Source organism: Ambystoma mexicanum, chromosome 2p, assembly GCF_040938575.1.
Source record: "Ambystoma mexicanum isolate Mex_15411 chromosome 2p, UKY_AmexF1_1, whole genome shotgun sequence".
Lineage (NCBI taxonomy): Eukaryota > Metazoa > Chordata > Amphibia > Caudata > Ambystomatidae > Ambystoma > Ambystoma mexicanum.
In genome coordinates, this window is record NC_090923.1 from 1,210,536,607 (window position 1) to 1,210,559,711 (window position 23,105).

The window sequence follows — 23,105 nt, forward strand, 5'->3', positions numbered from 1 at the left end:
CAACGACGACGGACGCCCTTTCGGAGCATCGGAGGCAAGGGCGCCTCCAAAGGTTCTGGCGGCGGTTTCTCCTCCTACCGTCAAGCGGCACGCTCGTCGTCTCAGGAGGCCTACAGAGGACGAGGCAAGTCTGGCGGACCCCGCCGTCGTCGCCAAGGAGGTCAAGGCGGCAAAGCCTCGTCGAAGCAGGATTGAAACGGCCGTGGGGTCGGGCCCCCACCGAAGCACCCCAGTGGGAGGCCGGCTGGCGAGCTTCGTCAGCGTGTGGGAGTCCATCTCCACCGACCGTTGGGTGCTGGACGCCTTGGCCCGGGGCCACGCGCTCGAGTTTCAAAGAAAGTGTCCGCGCGTCCCCCCCATGGCCAGGAAAGAACTTCACGTCCCTCAACTTCTCCTGGAGGTAAAGGCGATGCTCAGGAAGGGCGCCATCGAACTCGTCCCAAAGAGGCTTTGGGGCTCCGGAGTTTACTCGAGATACTTCCTCGTGAAGAAGACGGGGGGATGGCGCCCCATCCTGGACCTGCGACGTCTGAACAAGTTCATCAAGGCGCAAAAGTTCCGGATGGTCACCCTCCAGCACGTCCTGGGTCAGCTGGAGGAAGGAGACTTCCTGTCGTCGTTGGATTTGGAGGATGCCTACTTCCATATTCCCATCCTAAAGGGGCACCGAAAATTCCTCAGGTTTGTGGGCCAAGGGCGTCACTACCAGTTCAAAGCCCTCCCCTTCGGACTACGGTCGGCACCCAGGGTATTCACCAAGTGCCTCGCACCGGTGGCGGCGCAGCTGCGCCGCGAAGGGATCCACGTCTACCCCTACCTGGACGACTGGCTCATCCGAGCCAAGACAAGGGAGCTCGCCGTGGTTCACACGGCAAGGACCGTCCAACTTCTCACGGACTTGGGATTCTCCGTGAACTACGCCAAATCCCACCTGGTGCCCGCGCAAGACGCTCTGTTTCTGGGAGCGAGGCTCAACACAGTGTCCCTTCTGGCCTCCCCGTCGGAGGAGAGGACCAGGACCATCCTGGGCAAGGTGCAGCGGATGTTGGTGGCCGACGCGGCCAAGGTGAGGTCCATCAAGTCCCTCCTCGGAATGATGTCTTCCTGCATCTACCTCATTCCCATGTGCAGGCTCCGGATGCGCCCGTTGCAGGAGTTCCTGGACGCGCGCTGGATCCAAACGACGGGCAGCTTCGAGGAAAGGATCACACTCGACGAGAGTTTCCGACGAGCGATCCGGTGGTGGGGCACCCGCGCGCATCTGACGGCGGGCATGGACGTGCAGTGTTTTTGGCCCTCAGGTCCTTCCTTCCGTCCCTCAAGGGCAAGGTGGTGAGGATCTTCACCGACAACACCACCACCATGTTTTACATCAGGAAACAGGGCGGAACCAGGTCCCCGGCACTGTCCAAGGAGGCGCAGGACCTGTGGCATTGGGCAGTGGCCCAAGGGATGTTTCTAGTGCCGTTTCATCAGGCAGGGATAAAAAACACCATCGCCGACTCACTCAGCAGGGAGCTGCGCTCGTGCCGCGAGTGGGAACTATGGCAGGATCTAGTGGGTCGCCTCTTCCGACGGTGCGGCACACCCCAGATCGACCTGTTCGCGACGGCGACGAAATCCAAGTGCCGGAGGTTCGCCAGCAGGTTTCCCCAGGCGAGGAGCATGGGCGATGCTTTCTCGTTCCCCTGGGAGGGCCTGTTCCTCTACGCGTTCCCTCCTTTGCCACTGCTAATCCGGCTCGTCAACCAGCTCAAGAGGTCACGGTGCAGGATGATCCTCGTCGCACCTGCGTGGCCGAGGCAGATATGGTTCCCGGACCTTCTGGACTTGTCAGCGTCCCCGCCAATCAAGCTGCCGGTGGACGCGGATCTGCTCTCCAGGGAAGGAGGCGCCATCCTCCACCACGACCCGAAATGGCTGAACTTGCAGGCCTGGCTCCTGCAGCGCTAGAGTTTGGAGGATACGACATACCGGCCGACTGCAGAGAGGTTCTTGCAAAGGCCAGGGCGTCCTCGACTCTTAAATGCTACAGACACAAATGGAAGAGGTTCTCTGTCTGGTGCCACGCACAGAAGATTAACCCTCTACGGATTACGGCTCCCCAAGTACTGCCGTACCTGCTGACGCTGGCCAAAGCTGGACTGGCACACGCGTCCATCAAGATTCATCTTGCTGCGATCTCCCGATACACCAGAACCACGGGGCGGACGTCCTTGTGGTCTCATCGTCTGGTGAAAGAGTTCATGAAGGGACTGTTCAGATCGTTCCTGCCGGTGAAGGCTCCGGCCCCGGCGTGGGAGCTCAACGTGGTGCTGACCAAGCTCATGGGACCTCCGTTCGAGCCTCTGCACTCGGCCCCGTTGAAGTTTCAGTCGTGGAAAACAGCGTTTCTTGTGGCCATCACCTCCGCACGACGGGTGGGAGAGATCCAGGCCCTTTCCTGCAAGGCCCCGTACTTGACTTTTCACGACATGAGGGTAGTGCTCAGGACGCACCCCTCCTTCATGCCCAAGGTACCGTCGGACTTCCATCTCAACGAACCCTTGGTGTTGCCTGTATTCTTCCCGTCGCCTTCGTCGCCGGCTGAGAGGACTTTGCACTCGCTGGATGTGGCTAGAGCGCTGAAGTTCTACGTGGACCGCACGAAGTGTTTTCGGAAGACGTCACAACTCTTTGTGAACTTTGGACCTGTCAATCAGGGGAAGGCTCTCTCGAAGGGTTCCATTTCCAGATGGCTCCCCGCCTGTATCATGTACTGTCATCAGTTGGCAAACCGACCGCTGCCTGGCCGTCCGAGAGCCCATTCCACCAGAGCGATCGCAGCTACCACGGCGTTCCTTTCTGGTGTGCCCCTGCTGGACATATGCAGGGCTGCTACGTGGAGGTCGACGCACACCTTCACGAAGTTCTACTGCGTCGATCGGGATTCCAGGGAGGAGTCCAGGGTCGGCCAAGCAGTGCTGCGCAACCTGTTCGCCTGAGATGAGCCTGGTGAGGAGGTAAGATGCTTAATGTTGAGTTTGATGTAATGCTTAATTTTGAGCCTTTGCCACCTCCCGTGGTGGTGCATGTGTGTACTGCTATGTATTCTTTATTCATGAGCATGTGAATCCATGCCAGACCCCATGCTGGAGAAGGAACAAGTTACTTACCTGTAACTGTTGTTCTCCAGCATGGGTCTGGCATGGATTCACATGCGAACCCTCCCGCCTACCCCTCTGCGGCTCTTCACTTGGTCATACTGCCACTTAACGTGCTTCCAAATCTGAAGATGGCTGCCAGAGGCGGTGCTTAGGTAGAGGGCAGTCATTGGCTGTGGTCAGTATGACGCAGAGACCAGTGATTGGTTATTACTACGAAAGACAGATCAGAAACTAAACTGATACTGGTTTTTTCTTTACCGAGGATTCCCAGCCTGACGACGGGGAATATTCATGAGCATGTGAATCCATGCCAGACCCATGCTGGAGAACAACAGTTACAGGTAAGTAACTTGTTCCGTCCTGAAGCCCACCAAAGGCATAGAAACAAAGAGACCAAACGTGGTTTGGTGCACAGAGACAAACGCTAAGAAGGGCCTTTCCTAAAAGAAATGGCGAAAAAAGAAGACCGGGATCTGTTTAAACAAAGGGGCTTAAGGCGCCATCTTGAAAAACATGGCTCCTGCGATTTTTAGCTACCTGTGTTCGCAGTCGGGAAAAATCATGGTAGTTTGTTGTAAAACCACTGCCACCAGCCATTTCGATAGAAAAAGGTAGCATTTGACTGCTACATGCGTTTCTAGGTACAGGGGATACTAGGTAGCCCCTCTAGCACTCTATAGGAAGATAGTGTGTGCTGGTTCTAGGAATTTAAAAAGACTAGTAAAGTCAATTTAACCTTAATTATCTGGGAAACAGTAGTTTATCCCAGAGAAGGTATTTAAACCGTTGGGAAGTCTAGAAAAAGACATCCCTGTGTCACTGCACTGAGGGTGCTGTGTAACACACATGAAAAGGTGCCTATGGAGTTATCTTAAAACTCCATAATCCAAGAACACAATAGTAAAGCATACATGAAAGAGTGGGGAAAAAGGGCTCACTCTTTCCAGTTAAAAGAATCAAGTCCTCAAAATCCAGCAAAGTTGCTGCGGGTCTCTAAGGTGAAGGGAATTGGCACATTTTTGAGAATTCTCCCTAACAGCAGTGATTTACTTTTAGCTACCGTGGTGTGCTTTTACCGTGGGGTGCGTTTGCAGTTGCAGTAAAGCACCCATGGGTGTCATTTTTGTCAAAATGACCCTGGTTGTCTTTTCACCATTTCTTTGTGGAAATTTCCTTGAGATTTACTCTGCGTGCCAAACCAGGTTTGGTCCCTTCATTCGTTTTGGCTTTGGCGGGATTCATGAGTGAAGCCCGCCTCTGGCTCCAGGGTGTCTGGTGGGGGCAGGAAGAGGGGGAGGTGCCCAAAACTCCCTGTGCTTAGTCTCCTGGGAGACAGGAATGCACTCCTAGGTGATTGGCCGGCTGGCTGTCCGGCAAGGACAGCCACCCTGCTCGGTGACTGACGGCTAGGCTGAATTGAGTGGGAGAAACCTGCATAAAAGGCGAGGCTTTTTGGCTTGGAAGGGAGTTGACCACTGGACGAAGGAATCTGAAGAAGAACTTGGAAGAGACTCCTGCTGCAACTCCTGGGCAGTTGGTTTGCCTGGTGAAGCCCTGCTGCTGTGCTGAAGCTCTGAATTTGTCTCGACTAGAGAAGCCCTGCAAGGATGACTTCTCCCCTTGAGTTGGTGGGACCAATCAACTCCAAAGTAAGCCACCTGGACATCCTCTCGAAGCTGGTTGTATTTCCACTGCAGTTGCTGCTAGAACCAAAGAGCCAGGGAGAGGAACACCAGATCGTGTGCATTGCTTTTAAGTTGGCCAAGAGCTCCAGGAAGATCCCCCGGACTCCCAGGAAGCAGGACTCACCGAGCCTGAGCCACCTCAACAGAGTGCTGGACACCAGATGCAAGGAAAGCCCATCCCCACAGCCAAGAGTCTGCAGTGGTGCTATTTGCTGAAACGCGAGCAGCTGAAACCGCAAAGTGCCACTGAATAGAAGTTGGTCCTTTTCTGTCACTGACCGTCCCGTTGCAGTGCAAGAGTCCTCCAGACATCCTCCCTCTTGTCCCCACGACTGAGGCCCAGGAACACAGGATCTTCAGAGCTGCACAGGAACAGAAGCCAGCTGGAACCGTTTGTCTTCTAACGAAAGGCACTGTACAGTCTTGGAGAACTGACCTCTTGTTGTGTAACCTCACTTGTTCTCAGTTGAGACCTGTCTTGGTTGCTTCTGTTGAGTTGCTAACAGCTTCTTTACCTCACAAGCCTCATAAGTATGTGGCCCTACTTCTTCTTGTCTACTAAGACTTCTAAAACATTTTGCAACACTTTTACCTACCTGCAAGAATTGCTTCAGCTCACCTAGACTTTTGCCCAATTGACTTTGGCCTGGCCTGGCTCCCTGAAGGTACTCTTTTTTTCCCTCTGACTTTGTGTTTTGTCTTCCTTCCAGGAAGGGGTAACTTATTTTGCATTGGGGTTACCAAAAGTACTTGCCTTCTTCAGAATATTTGTGCAATCTCTTGTTTTGTTCTAATAACCTTTTTCTTAGCAATAGAGTTCTAAGTATTGTTCTAAATGCAACAGTGATATATTAATGTCCACAGTGCCCTAGCTATTTAAGTCACCTTAGGGTGTAGGAAGTGTCTGTGTGCCATCCCAAATGGGTACTTGCTGATTTAGAGAAACTGTGTATTTTGGAGTGCATTTGTGTGTTACTATATTGCCCCTTCTGAAGAAGGCTTATTCAAACTGACTGTTAAATTAATAATCGTTTTATTAAGAAACCTTTTGTGTAAGAGTTTATTTGAAAACCTGTCAGTGTGAATCTCTGTGCAACTCCCCTACTGCTCACATTGACCCCTCTTGGGATAAGCCTGCCTGCTCAACACGCTACCAACCTGTGTAGTACAGACTTAGAGCAAAGGTTGGGTTCCTATTGCCAGGAGGTCAGGGTTGTTGTAGTGCTTTCACACAATGAAAGTCGGGTGTTGTAGTAGCCTCTATGTAAATAATTCATGGTGTCTTGCGTTGGTCTAAAGTTGTGGAGCCCTGTGCTTGATTAAAGTGTTGGGATTTCTGGATTAACCTGATAATAGGCATCATGTGTTCACTATCTTGGATGGGTGCTACGGCAAACTTCTCTAGGTGGGGGCTCGTCACTTCACTCTAAAGCAACCATTTGTTGCTGCGTAAAACCTGCGTGATTCCAGATGATCATTGTTTTGTGAGCAACACTTTTTGAGAAGGCAGTATATATCTAGATTTTGTTTTGATCAGGAGTTAGTCAGTGTGTTAAATGGGGTACTCAACATTTGATGGATCTTTACTCTTGCTGCTGAGTGCTAAACTAAATTTGGGGCAAACGTTCTAAGAGCAGAAAATGAGTGACCAAGAGCAGAAAGTGAGTGACCAAGATCTACTGTTATATGCCCTCTGAGTAGTACTAATGGTTGCTGTATGTCTCACGCCTGCAAACTTGACACTTTTTAGAGGAGCTCCAACAGCCTGTGCGGTACCCTGCCATCCACAATGTGCACTTTGCGGTATTGGCTCCTCAGCTGCAGGCTCAACTGATTTCACTTGCTGCGGTTATCCACCACATGCCTAGTGTCAAGCACCCTCACTTTATTGTATGCAGCAAGTGCACCCATTTTTTGTGACTAGACCTGTATCTTCCCTTTTGTTTGACACAAGTCCTCTTTCTCCCCCTCTGTCAGATGAAGTTCTTGGACAGGTGCTGAATACAATGAAATCTGAAGACATCTCTTACATCGCACTGCTCACTACCATGCGACCCTCCCGGGTAAGTCTTGCCCTGTTACCTCAAAGGTTGGAAGAAGAGAAAAGGTTCACCTTTTTGCTTTTGTTTACAGTTTACTGTGGTGTGTGCCCATTGCATGTAGAAGACGTACACAAATGTCTCAAGATTATTCCAGACTGCCTGGGTTCTAACATTAAGCATATGTTTGTGAGAGGAGTATTTTACATGTAATTTTGAAATTATTTGTGCCTGAATAGCTAATGGGGTAGACTGAACGCAACGCAGAATCTGGAGTTATATTGGCCGCAGACCACTTCAAGTTAATACCTTAACCCTTTAAGTGCCATGGGTATTTCTCCCCAGTGCCAGGGCCTTTTTTGGTATGTGGCCATTCAATGGCTTGTAACTTTTGTTACATGAGAGATCTCGGCCAAATTTGGCTCCTTTTTGTCCCACATGTAGGCGGTCGTAACGCCACCCAGGAATCCCAGGTTGCTGTAGGGGGGTGAGAGAAAATGAGGAAAAAGTGTGAAAATTTTGGGTTTTTTCAAAAAATGCCAATAAAATGATGTACAAAGAAGCCTGTGTTTTTTTTCCTTGTAAGAGCTAGGAACAAATGGTTTGCTGTGCTGAGTTCCCCAATGTCGTGGCTTTCAGGAACAGGTTGAGTGGAAATGGGAAACAATTATTTTGATGTGGTTATCAACCGTTTTGTGAGAGGTAGGCGATTTTTGCCATTTTTGCCAATTGGACATGCATGGACGGAATGGAAGAAAAGGGCAGGAAAGCCAAATTGGAGGACAGAAAGGCATATATTTCTGAAAAGTAGACAAAATTCCAGGTTTAGGAAGGGGTGATTTGCATAGGTCAGGCAACAACTAGGTAGGGGAAACTGCCATCGAATGGGGGAAAAGCGGGAAAATGACTGAAAAAAAAGGTATGTGTTGGACATGGTTGGCTTGGTACGGCAATGGCTTCTATGAATTTTGAGAAAAGCAATGCTCCGCTACATTCCCCCGACTCTTGCAGTTAGGAGAGCATACCATTTTTGTAGTGTTTTTACAAAACAAGCAATACCACAAGCCAAACACTGAGCCATGGTACACAGGAGTTTTACGCTCACGACCTGACCAGAGGCACTTAGCATGTGTAAATTGGGAAAACCAATGTGGTGAGGAACGGCAGCCATACATTTTTTGAAAGAGCACAGGCAGACCTTTTCAAGGGTAGGTGACTTGTGCAGGTTACAAAAGTGTATGGGGGCTAAAGCAGCGACTAAATGTAGGTCACATTTGGGAAAAGAAAGGGTTGTGAGACAAAGGGCACCAGCAAATGGGTCAAAACGTTATGAAAACCACACAAACACAACACATGGCCTACCGTCCCGCGTTCCCACAGGTGTCCCGATGAAAACGGTACCCCACATTTGTGGGTGCACCTACCTGGCCGCCAAGGGGAAAGCCTAAAACACAAGTAACCCCAAGTCTGTTTTCAGAGCGAAATCTCAGACATTCTGCCGAACGGCACAACGTACAGATATGGGCCTCGGGTGTCCAAGCCACCGAGGAAAACAGGGAATCCCATGCATTTCCGAAAAGAGGACACCCGTGGGAATCCGCAAAGGTATGATTTGCGCACATCGGCCCAGATTTTATTACATGTGTGGGTGCACCAACCGGGGGCGCAAGAGGAAAAGGGTAACCGACTGGGAACCCCAAGCCATTCGCCACTGCCCATTTTGTTCATGTGGGCAACCTACAGATTTGGGCCTAGGGTGTCGCAGCCAGCAAGGGAAACGGGGAACCCCATGCATTTCCCAAAAGAGGACACCCGTGGGAATCCACAGAGGTCTGACTTGCGCGAAGCGGCCCAGAATTTATTACCCAGAACCCCAGACAAAGTGAACATTGTGTTGTGTGGAAAGGGGAGAATCTCTTTCCAACGATACCTGCCTCGATCTCCAGCTTGAAATACAGCCGGAGATCGAGGCTGACAAAGAAGGGCACTCACCTTCTTTATCCACCGCAGCAGCCGAAAATGGCTGCTGCGGTGGATTTACTTTCACTTTCACGCCGACGTGAAACTGAAGGTAATCCAGCCCCCTGGCAGTGAGGGGGGACCTCCCCCTCACATAGCCCGGGGGTTGGATTACAGTTTTGAGCGATCCCTGCTTTGCAGGGATCGCTCAAAACAAGGTGCCGAAAAGGACGAGCTGTTTCGTCCTTGGCACTGTGTGTGCACCGTCAAGGATGAGGTATCTCGTCCTTGGCACTTAAAGGGTTAAACATTTCCTCCACAGGTTGTATTTCGTTGTTTACCACAAACTCTGGCTCTCAAGTGGGTTGCTAACATAAAATAACTTTCAAATGGATTGTGTCCTCCAACGTATTCCTTATCTTAGACACTCTATTGTCCCAGCTTCAGTTGCTTTTAAAAAAAACAATTCCCCGGCAGAGGGCACCGTGCGTCATTGGCGGTGAGTCGATGTCCCTCAAAGGCCTCGTCGATCGGGGATTATACATAGCATGCACGGCGCCTGTTGGCCTCGGTTCTGTTTTTCAGCAACAGCTTTTGCTTCGTCTAAGAGAATCGGGTGCCTCATCGTCTAACGAAAAAGTTGAAGAGGAGGCACCGGAGGTCGCCTTACTCGGCGTCTTCCTCGGACAACTCACCCGAAAGGGTCGCATGTCCCACAAAAAAAAATCTCCCCCAGCAGGAGAAGCTTTCGAAAGAACAGGGTCATGCCTCTACCGAGCCTTCCGAGCAAGCCGGTAAAGATAGGTTCCGTCCAAAATCCTGCACGCCCTAGAGCCCGGGAAAGCGGCCTGACAAACTGAGCCCTCAGCCCTCTCATGATGTAAAGCACAAAGAAAGGTTGAGATCCCTGATTCGTTCTAGACCCTCAACGCAATTAAAGACGTCGGCACCAACGGTGTCCTCGACTGTTGCTATGCCTCTGTCGACAAAGGTGTCGACACCAGTTTTGACCACGGCGTCAACATAGACAATTTCGAAGACGGCTACGCCATATACGCTAGCTGTTCCATTGGTGTAAAGGACCTCTTCTCAATCTGCGCCAATAAAGCCTTCAACGCCATCGAAGCCTATACAGACTCTATCTGAAAAGAATTCTACTCTTTTACCCACAGAGGAGTTTTTCAAATCACTCTCCAATTTATGAAGATGAACATTCTGATGGGGAGGATGCTGCTTTTGGGCTCCAATATGGAATGCCCACTATCCCAGAGTGTTTGATTTCAGAGGAGTCCAGGATTAAAGATCTACATGACAATTTGCAGTCGGCGATTGGAGTTGATACTTTCTGGCGAACATGACGACGCTCCATACAGACAACTCATGTCTAGGGTTGTAGAATACCTAGGATGCAGCAGACCATCACTCCCTTATGAACAGCACAATATAACCGATATCTTGGATAACAGTCCTCAAACTGACCCGGTATTGCCATTCCATATGGCTTTGCAGAAAAGGGTGTATGGAAATTTGGAAACTCTGGATACCAATCCGGCAGTTAATAAAAATCTGATACAAATACCGCCCCTCCAGTGGTGACCCCGACTACCTGTCGAAACGCCCCACTCCGGAGAGTCTGGTGGTGCAGGCAGCTACAGCAACGTCGAAGCAGGCAGCGTACCCTACCATCCCTCCTGATAGGAACGACAAGCGTGTAGATGGATGGGCAAGAAAGGTATTTTCAGCGGGGAGCATGGCGCTGAAATCGGCCAACTCCACCTGTGCCCTGGCAATATTTTCGTACACTCTGTGGGATTGCAGATCTATGGCGGCAGAGCATATTCCCGAAGGGGAAGAAAGGGATGGCTACTTCGCTATCAGCAAGGAAGCTAGTTGTGAATCCCTTCAATCGGGGTTGGATACTGGGGATCGTGTCGGCAGATCCATGGCAACCAACACTGTGATACGCAGACATGCGTGGTTGAAAGTAAGGTTTGCACCAGATGTGCAGTTAAGGCTTCTCAACGTGCCTTTTGACTGGTCTCATCTCTTTGGCAGCAAGGCTGACGAGAGCCATGAGAAGTTGCAGACCTCTAAGGCAGCAGCCATGTCTTGAAGTGCCGCTGGGGGGGCATCCTCAGCCTTTTCGTACTAGTGGACAACCTTGGAAGGGTAGATCTTTTTGCTACTACTCCTCATTTGGAAGGGCGAGGGGAATAACCAGTCAAAGAGGCCAGAGAAAATTCCCTTGTGGACGAGGTAAAAGTGCCAAGCCAGCTCAAGCAGCAGCCTCTTTGCCTTCGGCCACTGCAGCAGCCGCCTCCAAAACTACTTTGAGGTCTTGAATCACAGTTCACCAGTGGGGGGCATACTTTCTCAGTATTTAGAAGAATGGCAAGCCATTATTTCGGATGCTTGGGCTCTAGAAACCGTAGCCCATCGTTACTGCCTTCAGTTTATAAGAAGACCTCAAAACAATCCACCGGGGAACCGCTCTTTGATGGTTCCGGATCCGCTCCTTGTGCATGAAATTTTAACCCTGCTGGAGAAAAGTGCTATAGAACCAGAACCTGTAGCGGAGAGGAACAAGGGATGGTACTCCCTGTATTTTTTCTATCCCCTAAAAGGATGGAGGACGAAGACTTGAGATGCTTGAACAAGTTCCTCAGGAAGGACAAATTCAAGATGGTCACTCTTTCTCAGATCCTTCAGGCCCTCCAACTCCAGGATTGGTTGGTGTCATTAAACCTTCAGTATGCTTATTTTCATGTGCCAATCCATCTCAAGCCCAGAAAATACCTAAGGTTTGCAGCTGGCAGTTCTCATCAGTTTCGGGTTCTGCCTTTTGGGCTAACCTCCGCCCCGAGGGGCTTCACCAAACTGGTGGCAGCAAACCTCAGCGGAGGGGGGATTCATGTCTACCCTTCCCTGGACGATTGGCCGATCAGGGCGCGTTCTCCCGAACAAGCCTCGGATCATCTCGACGTCACCTCCCACTCCCTTCACAGATTGGGCTTCTCCCTCAATTACAAGAAGTCCCATATGAAACCTTCCCAACTGCTTCATTACATTGGGGCTGTACTAGACACCTCCTTGGGGAAAGTGCTTGCCTCTCAAGGTGAGGGCTCAAGATATTCTTCAGATAGTATCCAAATTTCAGTATGGCCAGAAGCTTCCGGCCTTCGATTTCTTGTGGTTGCTTGGCCTCATGGCATCCTGCATTTTTCTGTTGTCAGAAGCCCGCCTGAGAATGAGGTCCCTTCAATGCGCTCTAAGAACACAATGGTCCCAATTCGCAGGCAAGATGTCGGACCGACTTCAGATTCCAGCCAGGATCTCACAGGATCTTCTGTGGTGGTCCTGCGAGGAACATATTCTGAAGGGAGAACCCGTTTGGCAACCATGGCCGGTGATTACAGTAGTGACGGATGCCTCACTCATGGGGTGGGGAGCCCACACCAAAAATCTGACAGTCGGCATTCGTTGGTCTCCATCGGAGTCCAAACTGCATATCCATCTTTTGGAGCTGAGGGCAATTAGACTAGCGCTGAGTGCTTTCCTGCCCTCTGTACGGGGAATGAATGTCCTGATAATGATGGACAACACAGTGGCCATGCATTACCTCAACAAGAAAGGAGGTGTAGGGTCACTACCACTGTGCAGAGCGACAATGCAGCTCTGAAACTGGGCAATTCAAGAAGGAATATCTCGATTGGCAGTTCACCTACCAGAGGAGAACAGTGGCGGATGCTCTGAGCAGGCAGAGCACAGTCTCCTATGAGTGGGAACTAGGTCAGTAAGTTCAAGAGATCTTCACCCTTTGGGGAACCCCTCAAGTGGATCTATTGGCAACCGGGATGAACCGGAAATGCGAACGGTACTGCTCCAGGGAATTTCCCCCAAGAGGAACTCTAGGAGACGCGTTGGTGGTGGACTGGGAGTTTCCACTCCTGTATGCGTTTCCTCCGGTCCCCGTCATTACTCGCGTGATCAGGAGGTTGAGAAAGTTCAGGATGCACATGATCCTAATTGCTCCGGATTTGGCCAGAAGAACGTGGTACCTGGACCTTCTAGACCTGCCCATCTGTCTGATGCATATTCCCCAGAGAGAGGATCTTCTCTCACAAGAGGGGGGGGGGTCAGGTTCTCCATCCAGAGGTCAATAGTCTCAAACTTCGCACTTGGCTTCTGAAAGATTGGGACCTCCTGGATGACATAATGGAGGTTTTGCTTTCGGCCAGAAGACGAGCAATAAAATCTTTGTGCGTTGGAACAAGTTCTGCAACTGGTGCAGGGAAAAAAAGTTGATCCTTTTCTGTGCAAGACACCAGATGTTTTATCCTTCCTTCTATCCTTAGCCAATTTGGGGCTCCAGACTGGTGCCATTAAAGGCTATTTGGCGGTGCTATACATTTTTAAGTGTTCGTCAGAGGAGTGTTCTTATTTCAAAATCCCTCTAGTGATTGAATTTTTGAAAGGACTCACTAATGTTTATTCTCCATCTCCTTTCCAGGTTCCGGTTTGGGACCTAAATTTGTTTTTAACATTCTTAATGGATGCACCCTTTGGACCATTGCACACGTGACCTCTAAGGTTGTTAATCTTTAAAACCATTTTGTTGGTTGCTCTCAAATCGGCACACAGAGGGAGCGAGTTGCAGGCACTGTCAGTTAAGCCACCCTTTACAGTCTTCTACAAGGACAACCTTCATGTTTACCAAAAATAATTTCGGATTTTCATCTGAACCAGAAAATTGTCCTGCCTTCCTTATACCCTCCACCTCATCCTGGTAAGAATAACTCCATAGGTTAGATCCTAAAAGAGCATTAAGCTTTTACATTTCAAGAACATCCAAGATTAGGTTGGACGATCAATTGTTCATAGGGTATACAGGACACAAACTAGGTCAGGCTGGTACCAAACAGACCTGATCTAGGTGGGTCATTTTGGCAATTTCTGAGTGCTACAAACTGGCAGGGAAAGACACTCCTGAAGGCTTGTGAGCTCATTCTTCTAGGGTCATGGCCACATCTACAGCCCTGCAAAGATGAGTTCCTATTAGGAATATTTGTGACGTTGCAACATGGTCAACAATACACAAGTTCACAAAATATTATGCCCTGGATGATTCCCATTCTCAGGCTCTGTTGTTTTGGCAAGGCAGTACTTTGCTCTGTGTTAGCAAATTTCTGAGAATTCTTCCTAATTCCCTCCACCTTAGAGACCCCCAGCAACTTTGATGGATTTTGAGGACTTTGTTTTTTTTTTTTTACCTGGAGAGAGACACCCTTTGTTCCCACTCTCTGATGTATTTTTGTGATTTTGAACTCTTTTGGTTATCGAGTCTGATAAACTCCCTAGGCATCATCATTTACATTGTTATACAGCACATTCAGTGCAGTGGCACAGGGAAGTCTTTCTGATTTCCCAAAGGTTTAATTAAATAGCTTTTCTTGGATAAACTGTTTCCAAGAGCAGTAAAGTGAAAATGACTTTACTTACCATTGTAACTTTCTAGGCCCAGCACACACTATCTTACAATGGGGTGCTGGTGGGGTTATCTAGTATCCCCTTTGGCTAGCTTCTCATGTGACACTTTTTATGTTGCCCTTTTCTCACTGAATGGCTGGTGGCAGTGGTTTCGTTTAAACTACTGTGGTGTGGATTTTACCTCGGGCTGCGTTCGCAGCTGCAGTAAAGCACCCAAGGGTGCCATTTTTGTCAAAATGGCCCCGGTCTTCTTTTTTTCGCCATTTCTTTGTGGAAAGGTCCTTCTTGAGATTTACTCTGCACGCCAAACCAGGTTTGGTCCCATTGTTCGCTTTGCCTTTGGCAGGATTCACGAGTGAAGCCGGCCTCTGGCTCCAGGGTGTCTGGGGTAGGCATTATGTGAGGGAGGTGCCCCAACCTCCCTGTGCTTAGTCTCCTTGGAGACCCAAATGCACACTGTGGTGATTGGCCGGCTGACTGTATGCAAAGGCAGCAACCCTGCTGGGTGACTAACAGCTGGGCTGGAATGAATGGGAGAGAACTCCATAAAAGGCGAGGCTTTTGTCTTGGAAGGCAGTCGACCACTGGATGAAGGAACCGAAGAAGAACTTGAAGAGGACGCCTGCTACAACTCATGGACCGTTGGTTTGCCCGGCTGCTGTGCTGAAACTCCAAATTCGTATCGACGGAGAAGCCTCTGCAAGGACAACTTCTCCCTTTGAGTTGGTGGGACCAATCAACTCCAAAGTAAGCCACTTGGACATCCATCTCGGAGCTGGTTGAATTTCCACAGAGTTGCTGCTGGAAACTGTAAAGCCAGGGAGAGGAGCACCAGATTGTGTGCGCTGCTTTTAAGCTGGCGTAGAGCTCCAGGAAGATCCTCCGGGCTCCCAGGAAGCAGGACCGACCAAACCTAAGAACCCTCAACAGAGTGCGGGACCCCGGAAGCAAGGAAAGTCCATCTTGACAGCCAGGAACCGCAGTGTTGCTATTTACGGTAGACTGGACGAGCTGAAACACTGAACAGCCACTGAATTGAAGATTGTCGGTTGCGAGCGGTGACCGTCCCATTGCAGTGCAGAAATCCCCAGAAGTCCTCCCTCTTGTCCCCAAGACTTAGGCCCAGGAACAGTCAGATCTGCAGAGCTGCACAGGAACAGAAGTCATCTGCTGCACTTTTTCTTCATTCTAAAGGTACTGTAAAGTCTAAGAGCTTGCCTCTTACTGTAGAGTTGCTTGCATCTTCTACTACTCACAAGTCTAATCGGCTTGTGGCCCTACATTTCATTCTTCTTTTTCTTCGAAGACTTCTATAACACTGTGCAAAGACTTTCTACTTAACTACAAAGAAGTGCTTCAGCTCATATATAAACTTTTGCCTATTGACTTTACCTCTTTTCACTGAATTACTCTTATTGGGGGATCTAAAAGTATTTGCCTGCTTAAGAATATGTGTGGTCTCTTGTATGTTCTAGATAATCTTTTCCTTTGACTTCTTATTACTACATGATTTTAAATGCAACAGTGATATATTAATGTCCCTAGCAATTGAAGTCACCTGAGGATGTAGTTAGTGTCTGTGGGCTATCCCAAAAGGGTATCTACTATTAAGAGTGTGTATTTCATGAAGTGTATTTGAGTGTTACTGGTATATTGCCCCCTTCTGAAGAAGGCTTATTCTAACTTACTGTTAAATTACTAATTGTTTATTAAAGAAACCATGAGTGTAAGAGTTTATTTGAATACTTGTAACTGTAAATCTCTGTAACTCAACTACAGCTCACATTGACCCCTCTTGAGATGAGCCCGGTTGCTCAACACGCTACCAAAACTGTGTAGTACAAGCTTACACCAAAAGTTGGGTTTCCTATACCTGTAGTCAGAGTTGTTTGTAGTGTTCCCAGAGGGTACTGCATTCAAACCTTGCCTAACACTCTGCCCTGGAAAAAATATAGTATGTAGAATTCTACTCCCTCCTTTGATGATAAACACTGCTTTGTCAAAAATGAGGAATATGTTGGAGGACACAATCCATTCGAACAAAGTTACTTACCCCGGGTAGCGTTCTTTCAACTGGATGTTCCGACAACGTATTCCTCATCGCCTTCCCAACCTACCCCTCTGTAGAATGTCCCATGCTATTACAGCTTCCGCTCCACCAAGGTTGAGTACTGTCATGCCTGTAGTTTATCTCTGCTGCATAAAGAAGAGAGGGAAAAACAGAACTGAGGCCAGCGGGCTCCGCGGGTGCTATTTATAAACACAGAGGACGTCACCCTCGACTGAGTTCTTCGAGGGATATCGACTCGACGCCATCGACACACAGTGCTCTGCCAGCGAAAACATTTTTCCGAAGCAGCTGTAGCTGGGACAACCAAGTGTCAAAGATGAGGAATCTTTTGGAAAAACATCCAGTCGAAAGAACGTTACCAGGGGTAAGTAACTTGTTCTTTTGAAAATGTTTGCTAGTGTTGTCCTACATTTGACCTTCCTTTAGGAGAAAATAATCCATATGCACTAGCTATTGTTTTTAGCAGCCGACTGATCATTGTATGGTGCTCCGAATGATTGTCATGTCTTGCACCCTCTGTTTTGCCACTTTGCTATTTAACCACTGTTACGGATTGGGTTGGTGAAAGAATTTGCCTTGTTTTATTCACTCCTTCATAGTTCTTCATTTTGTTGGTACATATAGTCATGTGATTTCATCCATATGGGGAACTGATTGACAATGAAATGTAAGTTTATGTACCTCAAGCCTTATTCCAGTGGGACCTTTCCTGGTCTTCTGCGGAACTCTAATGCAGCTGCTGGACTCATGAGGAAATGTGCAGCCCCAGAGGGAACAGCAACATCTTACCTGGTGTCTTAGTTCATTCAGAGCTATTACGCCAAATTGGGAGAAGCCGGGGGCCAGGACAGCCTGGTAGTATCGTTTGTCTGGTACTGCTTGGGTATAATGCCATTTTACATTATCTGGTGGGCTGTGGGTAGTGAGGAAACCTGTTCCTTTCGTAGATCCTGTGGTTACTGTAGCGGTGGCATATGGGAGCCTTAACCTAATTATACTCTGCAACCTCTCAGACCTTCTGTGAAGAATGTGATGTCACAGGTGCTTGGCGCTCTTAAAGGCCTTGCCAGTTTTGATGAGGCTGCAGGAAAATAAATGGGGCAGATTCTCTTGTAATCAATGTTCTTTTACGATGTCTGATATCCACACACGCAATGCGAAGGGTAGATCTCTAATGCATCTGCAAACAGCATCTGGTGAAAAAACACCTGCATTTCAATCTGCAGCTAGTTTCTGTTCACCTCTTCTCACACCTTCTCTTCCTATTTGATTGTGTCCACCTTTTGTTCAGCATGGCTTTTCCCACACTGTATATATGGAAGATGTAAGTGTAATCCATGAAGTCCCCATTTCAACCTTTTCTTCCTCAGGTGGCTCGTGATGTCTCCTTTGAGGTGGACCGTGTAGGTCGGCAGTTGCTTCATACGTCTGTGACCTATGCCCCTCTGGTCTTTAATGGCAGTGCTGGCCCCTGTATCATGTTATGGGCGAAGAACATTTCTGTGTATTTTGGTGACAAGTGGCAGGAGCTGACCAATGAAACCTTCAGCAGCTCCTCTCCCATCGGCAAGGAAACCTTCTGCGATTCTGAGAACATCAGGTGAGTGTACGAACAGCTGTTTTTCTTTTTCTTTAAAGATTGTGCCATTTCTGGATTCTGCCTTTTTGAGGGAGGGTAGCGGTGTCAGGGTTAGAGACATTGCATGATTTTAAAAATGTTGAAGGATCCTATGATTCTCCTGTTTGCCCACTGGCAGTCTTTGGCTGAATAAGGGCGTCACCTCCCACTATCCCTCAATGTGCAGGATATCTGTGGTTGGGGTCAATTCTTTCTACTCTCACATGTCATGGTTATGCACCAAATAAATATCTTGTTGGTAATTGTAATACAGGGCTCAACAGCGTGATTTCTGTTTCTCGCTCTTCCTTGTGGTAACTTTTTATCATTGTACGAAACAGCTTACACTGCAGTACAATTGGGTACATTTTTGTTTTGCCCTAGACTAACACTCAGATGGTTTTTGGTTACCCTAGGTGTGCTAAAAAGGATAAACTGGTGGAAGCAGTGACTTGTCCCCACTTTTTGGGAATTTTCGTTTTAGCCTTGCTGCATTTGGCTACTAACTGTGGCTACTAGTCAAACATGGCTGTGCCACGAGATTTTTCACTTGTCCTTTTGCCATCTTGTTATTTAGCCGCCTTCCTGGCCTGAGCAGCGAGGAAAATACTTTTCCGATGCTTGTTAATCTGCTTAGAATCACATGCTGTGCATATCGTCCGACATAGTGTTTATTGCATCTTGTCTTTGGGGGACCGAAAGGGGATGTCGGCATAGGCGTGTCTGTAACTCGATCCCTATCGTGACATGTAGTGTACACAAAATCCCTCACGCGCCGAGGTCCCTCAGATTGTTTTTTTCCACCCAGATAACTGGTCGCCCCATTGCTGAGCTCTTCATAAGAGACCTTGTTGAACCTGGTTTACCGACTTTGTCGGTTAGTTCCCCTAAGTCACTTCGATGGTGCTTCAAATACTACGACGAAGACTCCAGGAACTTTGAACGGCGGTGGACCTCGACGCCTAAGATCTGGCGGCAGAGGCATCCGCGTGGCCGCGCCCTCTGGCCGGCCGCCACATTAGGGAGAGTGGGGTTGGGTGGTCATATCTTTCGCTATGTCTCTCCTTTTTCTCCCTCTTTACCCTCTAAGTCTGGTCCTCATTTTCATTACCTTTCACTATGGAAAGGACACCATTTAGGTTCTGCCCCTCTTGCAGGGTCATATACCTGTCGAAGGACGAGCACGATAAGTGCAATAATTGACTGCCCCTTGACCACAATGAAGTGCGGTGCGCAGTTTGTAGACTCCTTCGAACAAAAACTCTTAAGGAGCGTTGCTTTAAGCGGTGGGCTGCCCACGGCATGTCACGGGCTAGACCTTCTTTCCCCACCGCCGCACCCGCCAAAAGTGACGGGGGCACTAGTGATGACCAAGCATCCGTATTGGATGCTATAAACCTTAGGACGGACACTTCTAGATCCGCAACGCCCGTCCCCGATCCCTCCAGGCCTGACGTAAGTGACGCTACAGGGACAACACCCAGCGACAGGGGCATACAAGAAACCCACACTAAACACACAACCCCTTTCCCCCGATTTCGACGGTTCTGTCGAACTGGTGAAAGCGCCAACAGGACCGCCGAAAATTTCGACGGAATCCTCGGATCTTGACGATAAACAACCTTCCCTGCAGCAGCGGCTTGCGACTGGGCTTTCGAAAATTAAGGGCGCTACCAACAAAATCACATTTGGCTGTCAAAGCGTGCTCAGCTGATGCTCCAACAACCCTCTAAGGCTCCGGTAGAACAAAAATCTACTGCTAGGCCTCCTAGTCATATGGCACGCCACGATTCGCCGGACATCGCCGAAAGCATTGCGAGGATTACTAAGGCAGTGGGGCTGAAGCCTACGAAACACAAGGAGCATGCAGCGGATACGTCTAAAGACGCGCCACAGCACCCCGTTGCTCGCGAAGATAATGAAGTCAGTCAGGAGCCTTTGTTTAGCACTATTAGTAACACATCTCGGCGCCAAAGGCAAGAAAATGAAGATTTTCCACCTTTTGCACCTTCTGATTCGTCTAAATGGACCAGGGAAAAAATTTGAAGGGTGCATGGACAGCTTGTAAAGGATTGTCTGGCTTTCAGAGCACCCTACACCCAAGAGACCTCGGGAGGATCCTCTTTCTGTGTCGACCTTAAGATTTCCTGGAAATTTAAAACGTTCTCAGGAACATTTCACTTCTACCACCCTGAAGATGAAATTCAAATGGACACATATCAAGACATTTGATGAGGCAGGAGATACTACCTTCCTGCAGGACTACACTGCAAATGACCAGGTGGATGCCACGGACAACTGGGAGGACACTCGAGTTGAAACAGAGCCATGGGCACTCTCTACTCAGAATCAGGAAACAGATGTCCTGTGTGTGGCTCCCCTGCTCCCACCCCGGCCCACCAGGCTTCACCTGTAGATGATCAGATGGCCTTTAATACCATCTTAAGGAAGGCAGCCGATTACTAGATTGCCACCCAAGAAGTCATACCTGAACAAGATTTTGTGGAGGACATTCTTAAAAAAAACCCCTCCCCCCCTCTCCAGTCAAGCCATTCTTCTCTATTAAAAGGAGATTGGCTCCTTCTCTTGTCACACCAGCCCACACCAGGGCAGTAAATCCAAGGGTGGAGAAGTTATTTCGGCCATCGCCTACTGACCCTCAATAAATTAAAAGCCACACCACCCCCGATTCCCTAGTGGTTACCACCACCGGGAAACGGGCGGGAGTGCCCCTTGCTACAGGAGAGGCGCAGTGGAACCTTATACAAGGAGGTCTCCAGGAGCTACCTGAACTCGCAAAAAACAAATTACTCGCCATTGTGGCCGAGGGCAGTCAGGTCAACCAAAATGTTTTTAAAAAAAAAACACTATGGATACTGCGGAGACAGCAGGAAGATCACTGGCTCAGGGCACACTGCTTAAACATGCTTGGCTCCGAAACTCGGGCTTCAAGTAGCTCTTATTAACAAACCTATCGAAGAGTCAAATCTCTTTGATAAAGCAGTCGACGAGGCCCTAGCGGCTGCCAAAAAAGAGCATGAGACTCTGAAATCACACAACCCCCTCCACTCCCCAGGAGGGGAAGTGGTTCCCGCCGGTCCTTTCGAGGTCAATCTTGTTCTGCCCAAAACATGTACAACACAGGAAACGACTGGAACTCAGGTCAAGCATCCAGCACCCCTGCCAGCTATCCACCTAGGGGTCAGCGACGCGGGAAGGGCAGAGGCAAAGGCCTTGACTCCAGAGGTGCCACAGCCTCTGGTCAGAAATGACCTACGGATCCAGGTCCCCTCCCATGTCACCCCGGTCGGGGGCCACTTAACATCTTTCCTTTCAGCATGGAAGGAGATTACATCAGACCAGTGGGTTCTAAAAACAGTCGCCCACAGGTACTGCATGGAATTCACCCGGCCACCACAGTTCAGACCGCCCAAGACGCCTGACGCCAGACCATCTGCGAATCCTGAAACAAGAGTTTCCCCGGGATGATCTACAAAGAATAACACAAATGAGTGGAAATGATCTAAATCAGTATCGGTTGCAACTATAGCTATAGGATTGATAACAACTGACCTGAGTAAAGATAAATGGAGGAAGAAGAGTCCAGGATTCTGAAGACAACGACAGGAGAAAATAACAAACAGGGAAGTTAGTATAGGGAAGTAACCCCCGAACGGCACGAGGGACGCACTAGTGCCGGGTTGGTGCAGATCAGGAAAGCGTTTATATGCACGTAAGAGCAATCTCAGAGGAAAGTCACTCAATGTCCCAGAATCCAACAGAAGACAAATATCCAAACTAGTCGTGGAGGTAACAATTAGCAAATATGAGGAATGTCAATCAAGTATGTACCCGAGTACACAAGTATAGTTGAATAGCCGTTGAGATGATCCGTATAGTAGACAGCAATTTGGTGTGCAGAGCGGCAACCAGGAATAAACCGCGAGGCACAGAAGAGAGCAGGATCCAGTAGCGTTCCGAGTCCGACAACCAGACGAGCACGACAGGAACAAAGGAGGGAGACGAGGCAATCCAAAAGGCAGGCAAAGGTCAAAACCAGGAGTTCAGATGAGGAGTCGTGTAGGGAGACACGAAGAGGAAACGGACGAAACCGCGCGTAGCTGGTAATGCTAATTGGCAGCAACGAGCCCCTTGGAAGACGGTGGTTTTATAGTCGTAGGAGGGGCGTGGCTTGCTGTACGTCTTCAACGTACAAGACGTGTCGGGTGACCCGGACTGCGTCGACGTTTGTACAGACGCCATGGTAGCTTGTACCTGGACCATAGAGGAGCCTGCAAAGAAGTCGTATTCTGCAAGGAGGCCCACGGGGAAGCCTGAAGTGTAACAGCCTGGGGCTCATGCAGAGTCTCCGTACAGGAGGCTCTTGGTGAGGGTCTCAGAGTATCTGGGCTGGTCTAGTCCTCCTGAAGACTTTGTGCAGGATGATCTGACGGACATTTTGGATTACGGTCCGTCCTTTGACCCTGTTTTGCCCTTTCATCTTACCTTGCAGAAAAGGGTGACAGCTTGCTTGGCAGTCCCCGGAATCTCTTCCGGCTGTGAATAAATCTTTAGCGAAGAAATACTGCCCTCCGGTTAGCGACCCCCCCCCCCCCCAGCTATTTATCTACTCACCCCACTCCTGAGATTTTGGTGGTTCAGGCGGCTACGGCCACCCTGAGGCCCTACCATCCCTCCTGATAGGGACGACAAGCGTTTCGACAGTTCGGCCCGGAAGGTATTTTCTGCTGGGAGCATGGCCTTGAAATCGGCCAACTCCATGTGTGCCTTGGCAAGGTTTTCACACACTCTTTGGAATTGTTACTTTGGTGGCTGAGCATCTTCCCGAGGGTGAAGAAAGGGATGGGTTCCTTGCTCTTGTGCAGGACGGCAAGAATGCCATGTGCGAATCCCTTCAGTCGGGTTTGGATACGGCCAACAGTGTTAGCCGATTCATGGCTACGAGCACAGTTATACGCAGATTTGTGGAAGTCGGGGTTTGCTCTGGATGTGCAGGCTTGTCTTCTGAACATGTCCTTTGATGGCACACATTTGTTCGGCAGCAAGGCTGATGAGAGCCTTGAGAGGTTGCAGACCTCA

General features: G+C 49.2%; 1 protein-coding gene across 1 annotated transcript in view; it reads left to right on the plus strand.

Annotated features, from left to right (window-relative positions):
* ATP6AP1 (ATPase H+ transporting accessory protein 1) overlaps positions 1 to 23,105 on the plus strand; it is a 386,669-nt gene that overhangs the window by 264,537 nt on the left and 99,027 nt on the right. The window contains exons 6-7 of the mRNA XM_069645470.1: positions 6,809 to 6,894; positions 17,758 to 17,987. Of these exons, the coding sequence (XP_069501571.1) occupies positions 6,809 to 6,894; positions 17,758 to 17,987 (316 nt within the window). The remainder of the gene's footprint in view (positions 1 to 6,808; positions 6,895 to 17,757; positions 17,988 to 23,105) is intronic.